Source organism: Amborella trichopoda, chromosome 3, assembly GCF_054954075.1.
Source record: "Amborella trichopoda isolate Santa Cruz 75 chromosome 3, AtrichopodaSantaCruz75HAP2 v2.0, whole genome shotgun sequence".
NCBI lineage: Eukaryota > Viridiplantae > Streptophyta > Magnoliopsida > Amborellales > Amborellaceae > Amborella > Amborella trichopoda.
Window position 1 is genome coordinate 51,313,502 of NC_142338.1, and position 7,570 is coordinate 51,321,071.

Sequence of the window (7,570 nt, forward strand, 5' to 3'; positions counted from 1 at the left end):
GGGAATGATTCATGCAACGGTTGTATAGTTGTATAATGCAACCATCTTCAAAAACCATGTTAGAGACATTTATTTGACACAAATTTTTAAATGTACACCCTTTTCATTTTGAAAAACAATAAAAAAAAAAGAAAATTTTGAAAAAATTGCTAAAAAAAGTCTTCATTCTAGTCCAATTAATATAAGCCGTCCATTTTATTGAGATGGTTAGATATAGGGCTCAAAAGGATTTTTTTATTTCCAAAAATTTTATATACCATTATCATCATCAGATTAATAATACTTAAAAAAAAAGAATTTGAATTTGTTAAGACCTAAATCTTGAAATTCACCAATGGATGGTTGAGGTTCATTGTAGGATGAATATTAATTTTGACCATATCTAGAGTGTAAATTGAATTTTTTATATCATAGGATTGATTATGAAGATGAAGAGAATGTGTGTACAAAATTTGGGATTATACAAATACCAAAAATATAGTTTTATGGAGGTGTGGTTGCATTATAAAACTATACAATGGTTACATTAAATCATTCTTCCTAACTATAAAATCTAAAGCGTTAGTGTAGATCTAGTAAATCTATAAAAATTTAAAAATTTTGAAAATGGACGGTTAAAACAATGGAGATGCACTGTTTTCAAAACTGAAAGTCTTTTTTTTTTTTATTGTCATGTTTTATGAATATTGAGGTCAGATCAATTCAAGGATATTTGAAGCTGAAAGCACATCTCTTTTGGTGAAATTTTTGTGAGTGCGCTTGTTTAGAGCCATAAACTTTTTCCTTATCCTTTTTGGGCGTATTCTCAGTTGTAAATCCCAAGCTCTTCGTCTCTTTGGACCTTCCAATGGCGGCAGCGCTGATAGGTTCATCTTCCGTCCGTTTTCTCTTCCGAAAATGCCCTCATTCCACCTGTCTGGAACCCCACAATCCCCCTTCTCTCTCCCTCCTCAATCCCTGTTATCCCCCTCTCGTTTCCTCTTATTTCCACGAGAGGAGCCTTCATTTGAGAGCGGCTTTTGCAGTCGAAGAAGTTGCAGAGGTGAAAGCGGAAGATGTTGCAGAAGTAGAGGAGGAGGAGGAGGAGGAGATTTTAATAGAGAAGAAGAGGAAGCTTTATGCAGAAAATCTCCCATGGACTTTCTCGGCCAACGACTTGAGGAATTTGTTTGGGCAGTGTGGAGCTGTGAAAGACGTAGATGTGCTTATTTCTTCTCTTTATCCTCTCATTCATGGTTTCTAGGGTTTTATAAGTTCTGCTTGCTCCTCCATTTTGAGTTTTGAATGTTATGTTTCCTGTTTCTAGGCGTTTGACTTTTAGAATAATCCCAATCATTTCTACGGTTTCTGGTTTAATCCTTCTTCTTTGTAGGGTTTTGGCGTTTCCTCGGAATTCTTCTCGCTCGTGGAGTTTCTGGTTTCAGTTGAATCCTTCTCATTTTCAGGGTTTAGAGTTCCTGGTTTCGGTTAAATCTTTTTCATTTTCAGGATATAAAAAGTTCCAACTAATGCTCCTCATTTTAGGGTATCAAGAAATCCAATCCAATTTCTAGGGTTTTTGAGCTGAAACCCAATCCTTCTCCAGTGTACTATTATGGGTTGGAAACACACAATGACATGGATTGGAAAACCAAATAATCTCTGTTGTTTATGCCCAAAACTATCCATCTGGAAGTTATAGCGTACTGGCCACTGGGGTTTCGATTTACCCCTTATAATCAAGATAATCTTCCACGGTTGCAGACCACCGCCTTCAGAAGTTTTTGTCGTATCTTGAGAAGATTCTTGTCATTTCATTTTCTAATGTCTAATTTATATATGAATGGAGAAGGCTATTTTTTGAATTGTTCAATTTAACACCCCGCCAAATCTTAAATACCATTCACATCCTTCATACAGCATGATTCCGAAGAAAAGAAGGTGTTAAATTTCGGTCATGGAGCAATGCCAAATTTTTCGACTTTAGGGTTTTTTCTGATATTTGGCTATATTTCTACCACTATATGCTATCTGTTGTTGATATTTATCATGGAGTTAATGCTAAGTCAATGATCGGCATTCTTCATTTTGTGCATATTTTGGCCACTCTCAGCATCATTTGGTGTATAGTGTATACATTTTCATTGATTAATGAAAACAACTAGTTTCTTACCCTTCCCAAAGGTGGGTTACTTGTCTCAGGATTCTTTCATGCTAATTAGGATTTTCTGTGTGATATTTTCTTAACTAGGTTTTGAAATGCCTATGTTGATGATATTTGTTTTCCCTTCTATCATTTTCTTTCTGCCATGTCTCGCCTCCTAAGGATTGCTTCTGGAGAAATCCTCTAATTCAGCAATACTGTATGAGCTTCTTGATAAAGAAAGAGTAAAATCTTCCATGGGATTGGTCTACATACTAAAAAGTGAAAACCTCTCTCAATAGATCAACACTTATTGTCAAATTGTTCAGTAATGTATTCAAACTGAGGGCTCATATTAAGATCTAGTAGTGATAGCAATATTTGAATACTTTGTATGCGCAGGTATCCTATTTTGGATGCACACCCATGCTGTTATCAACTTCCATTTTGTTTCTGAACCTCTGGAAATATATGATTGGTATTCTCGTTGTGTTACATAAAATCTCCATGGTCTACTTGAAAGTGATTATATCTCGAAATAAAGCAATGTTCTTGGTATATTGGAAGAAATTGGTGCTATCTAATCATTCATGAAGATGGTGAGGCTGTTTTGACATATTTTTCATTAGAAATCCACTCATGGTTCTTCTGTTTTTGTTTAATTTTCTTTTTTTTCAGATTATTAAGCACAAAAATGGCAAAAGCAGAGGCTTTGCGTTTATCACCATGGATTCCACAGAGGAGGCTGTTGCAGCAATTGATAAATTTGATTCTTATGTAAGTTTTATTTGCACTACTTTCTCTTCATGCTCTGTTTGTGCATCTTTCTTTTATTTGGTAATATGATGGTATGCTAGTTATCCTTTTATTCTGGCAGTTTTTGTTGGATTTTTCCTTTTAATCTTATTTCCCATTTTAGGGCTTCCTTGAATTCATTCAGTTGGGTGGAAAGAGTATTTTTTGTTTCTTTTATTTTCTTGTATGCATTTGATTGAATCACGGAGCTGTTTCTCTTTGTTGTTCTTCTTGTTGAAGGAACTTACAATTGATGACTTTTGGTTAATTGGCAAACTCATGTCCTTTTTTACTGCTCTTTTTCATGGTTTTTCATCATATCTCTTTCCTGTTTTTCATATATCATCTTAAATCTTTTCCTCTATTTCTATGTTTTCAGTTCACAATTTTCCTGTTTCTAACGTTTCATTTGGTGTGAGTCATTGTAAATTGAGCTTATGAGAACCGTGACACTGACAATGTAGGAATTGATGGGAAGGATTATAAGAGTACAGTTTGCAAAGCGTATGAAGCCTCCTCGTCCAGACAATATGGTTATGGACACAAATTATAAGATATATGCCACCAATCTTACTTGGAAAGTGAGGTCCAGCCACCTTCGAGAATTCTTTATGGCCACCACTAGCCCAGTCTCTGCTCGGGTGGTTTTTGATAGCCCTTCAGGAAAATCTGCAGGCTATGGTTTCATTGGATACGCTACAAAGGAAGAAGCAGAGGCTGCTATTGCTGAATTTAATGGAAAGGTCAAAGCTTATGTCATCATGCATCCTATATACTGTGAGATGATTTATTTCATATAGGCAGCTCATCGACCTTCCGAACTCCAGACGGACAGTGGCGATTCAACTGTAGTTGTCTTGAATGGCTATTTTTTCTGATCTACAGTTCATTTCCACTGTTCATCTTGAGAGTGTATAGCAAATCCCCTGCCAGTAAATTTAGATTATGCAGCATACGGCATGTGCATGTCATACTCTCATATATTATTGAATTTTGAGGTCTTCAGGACGTTCAGTTAAGAGTTTCTAACTGAATACCTGTTACATGTTTTGGTGACTTCAGGAGTTGATGGGAAGACCGCTTAGATTGCAATTAAGTCAAAGGCCGCCAGATGAGCCTGATGGGGAATCAAAAGTGGAAAGTGATCCTGAAGATCAATCAGAAGAATCTTAATATTCCCAGTGACGATTTATTGTAGAAACTGAGATGTAAGTGTCTATTATATGTATCTATAGAATATTTGTGCTAGATTTGAAAAAAACCCTTCCCATCGTATTGAATTTTGTGCTACCATATAGGCGAAAAGGATAAGACCAAAGAGGAATTCACCAATCATTGTACAAAGAAAAAGTCCCAACTTTTTTTTGACTTAAAAAAATCAATGTCAATGTATAAATCTGGGTTAATAGGCATGTAGAAATAGTCTCAATTTTTATGTTGTTTTCTGGTTTCCATGCCGAGTACTATTTATTTCTTGAGCTTTTAGGACTGAACAGGCCATTGACTTGTGCGTGCGATTGGTCTGGGTTAACCTACCCACTGTTTGGAGCAATCTAACCCAGAAAGATAGGAAGAAATAAAAAGATTTAGAATAAGGGTACATGTCTACTTGGAGAATGTTAACTTTTATATATAAGAGAAATATAATTAGGGGAGAAGAGAGAGAAGCTATCCACAGGAGGATAGCAGGCATACAAGGGGGGGAAAGAAGAGAGAGGAGAGTGGAGATAGAATAAAAAGGCCTTCTTTCTTAAGGTTACATTGAGTACAAAACAATCAACTAAAAGAAACCCATTCCAAAAATTTGCGTATAGTCCTTCACTGGCTGCCACTTCCTTGGCCAGAGCGTCCGCCTCCTGGTTTGACTCCTCCATATATGCTTCCAGAAGACTCGCATACCCCTGCAAAGGTTGTATATTTTGTCAAAGATGTGATCCAAAACCCAGGGAATAGAGGAAAAGCTTTTGGTCTAGGGTACATGCCAACATTTTGTGTTTTCAATTTGTTCTGTAGTACACTGACATAATAGAAAGCTCATTAGCATTTTCTAGGGTTTAAAAGATATAGAGTACAAATATGAGGTTTTGGTCCAAGAAGGGTGAGGATCTTAAACTTCTTAACCCATCCCAAGACCGGGTAAAGGATGTGGATTGTGTTAGGTAGGCGTCCAAGATAAGCTTTGCCAAAACTTTCCATGAATCCTGAATCTACAAATATGAGGTTTCGACTTTAAAAGTTTAAATAGCAAAGTGTATGAGTTTGTACTAACTTTGAAATAGAAGAGAAGATTTTATTTTTTTGGTTGCACTTGCACATTAATGATACAAGATATAGATATGCCCCTTTACAATGAAGTAGTATTTCTGCTTGTTATATAGTGTGGCGGCTTTCATTTGATGTGCTTTTTCTTTATTTTATGGTTTGGGCTTGTTTTTTTTTTTGAGGAAATCATTATGTTTGGAGGCAGAGATGTCATAGAAGTCTATTTGGCATAGGCGAATTTCCGTAGGCAAATTTTCATTTTCAAATTTTACTAAGCCAACTCACCCTCCATACTTGTATAGATCTTCAAACTCCACAAGCAAGTTAACTTTTCACATACTGACATATGAATTGGAATCCTGCACAGCTTTTGGTCTAATTTTACCCATGCGGATTCCTAGATGAGAAATCAAATTTGATGCTCTTTCAAAAAGGCATCAGTGCCTTGAGAAATATAAATGCCACACTGATTTGACTGTAAATTGATTTTTGAGAGAAGGCTTTGACAAATTTACTCATGTTTTGGCTAAAATGAGTTCTAGAAACATCTAAGACTGTTGAAAATATTGTATCGATTGGTTGTTAAGTTGAATTTGAAAATTTTGTATCGTAGTTTTGGCTGAGTGCATCTCATATTTGGCTGGTTGTAATTGCAGATTCCAACGGTTTTTGAAGATAAATGGAATGATATGTGATGGACATGCCATCTGAGGGCAAAAGACAATTCATGCGAGATATTGCTGTTTAAGCATGCGCTGAATACTTTGAGTGGTGCTCTTAATGCTTATAATTTGGGTACCGAAAAGTTTTTGAGGCAATATAGAGCTGGAAGCCTCTTTTTGGGTACCACAATGCCTGTGCAAGATGAATCTTTGCTCGTACTCCATCTCAATACTGTATTTGATTTATTCATTTATTTCCCCAGAAAATTGTGATGTGAGTGAGCATTAAATTATCAAGAAAATGTGAGTACTATGTATCCTTCAGAGGTACCATTAGGGAAAGGGTTGAATTTATTTGGTGCACATTTTTTCCCAATAGTTTCTTTTCATGTTTTCAACGCCATTTTGTCTCCTTTTCAATAAATAGAGACTAACATAACTGGAGCTTACGGAGGCTGACATCAACTAGAAAATGGGCAGAGAAATTGAAAAATGGAGAGCATGCCTTGACTGAGGGTAATGCACAAAAAAGTGGTGGAAGTGATGATCCTCAACCAAGGCCGGCTCTGAGACCATTTGATTTTTAGCTAGCATTACACTTTGACTAGCATTCAACTCTGTGTGATGCACATGCATAAAAGTTAGAGGGAATCAGAGAAAGATGGTCAACTATTTGGAAGTAAGATACCTAGCATAAAAAATATAATTTTGGGAAAAAAATGCTATAGTGACTAAATTTTTAGAAAAGATGTAAATATTTGACCTTAAATGTGGTTATTAGGAAGAAAATTGATTGTAATAAATTACTTGAGAAATTAAATATTTAGACTTAAATATTTTTTAGAAAATAGTCCTCATCGGTTAACTTATAAGTAAAGGACCAGTTTTCTTTGACAACTCCATACTTTTAGCTGAGGGTAAATGAACAAATTTTTTGTTATTAAAAAAAAAGTTATAACACTATTAGATATTTTCATATAGAATTAAGGCATTCATACAGGAAAGATTCGGAACAGCATCTGATACACTTGAATGCCATCAAGCCCATCTATAGTGATATATGAGAAATTAGGTATTCAATATAATATACCAGCAGAAGTCTTGGAAAATAATCATGACATATGAGGAGACCCATCTATCTTTTTTGTTTTTTTCTAGGGTTGATTCACACTTTTATATTTCAGACACTCTTCCGTGCATGACTTTTCTCGTAAAATATGTTACTTAGCAACAAAAAAAAAATAAAAATAGACTGTTATTTAGAACCTTCAGTTGCACTATGAAGTATAATTTTCTTTCTTTTTTTTTTGGCTAATTGGACCTTAAGAGGGCTACTCCGTTGAGCTCTCCTCTCTTCTTTTTCTTCTACCGTTTTTTATTTATGTTGCATGGATCGATTTCTTGCTTTGAAAAGGACCAAGCTCCCTATTATCTGCAATGAACTTCTGCATTTGTTCTTACAAATCATGAGAAATAAGGAGCTGTAGCTCTTAGGCAGGCGCCCAGACACAAGCCGCCTAGGTGGCCCACCTAAGTTCCGCTTAGGCGTTTTAGTAATTTGGCCTGGGTGGCCGAATTTTCCATTAAATGTTATTTGTCTTGTTGGTTTTAGTTGACTATGCATTGTAGATTGTAAGCTCACATCAGGCTGCATTAACTTGGAAGTTAAAATCAAGTAATGTGAGGTTGGGTTTAGATTGTACACTCACGTCAGGAGGCTGCATTAACT

At 35.7% G+C, this 7,570-nt stretch overlaps 1 protein-coding gene across 1 annotated transcript; it reads left to right on the plus strand.

Annotated features, from left to right (window-relative positions):
* The first annotated feature begins 421 nt into the window (after window positions 1-421).
* On the plus strand, window positions 422-6,204 carry LOC18429184 (RNA-binding (RRM/RBD/RNP motifs) family protein). Its single transcript, XM_006838475.4, has 5 exons — window positions 422-1,201; window positions 2,801-2,899; window positions 3,382-3,660; window positions 3,980-4,125; window positions 5,836-6,204. Exons 1-4 carry the CDS (start codon window positions 848-850, stop codon window positions 4,088-4,090), a joined length of 843 nt encoding a protein of 280 aa, XP_006838538.1. The 5' UTR covers window positions 422-847; the 3' UTR covers window positions 4,091-4,125; window positions 5,836-6,204.
* The last annotated feature ends 1,366 nt before the right edge of the window (window positions 6,205-7,570 follow it).

Bases quoted from the DNA above. Each gene is read 5' to 3' on its own strand.
- LOC18429184 (XM_006838475.4), top strand. From the start codon at position 848: ATGGCGGCAGCGCTGATAGGTTCATCTTCCGTCCGTTTTCTCTTCCGA. The intron at 2,900-3,381 runs GTAAGTTTTATT...CTGACAATGTAG, and splicing joins TTGATAAATTTGATTCTTAT to GAATTGATGGGAAGGATTAT. The intron at 3,661-3,979 runs GTCAAAGCTTAT...TGGTGACTTCAG, and splicing joins TTGCTGAATTTAATGGAAAG to GAGTTGATGGGAAGACCGCT.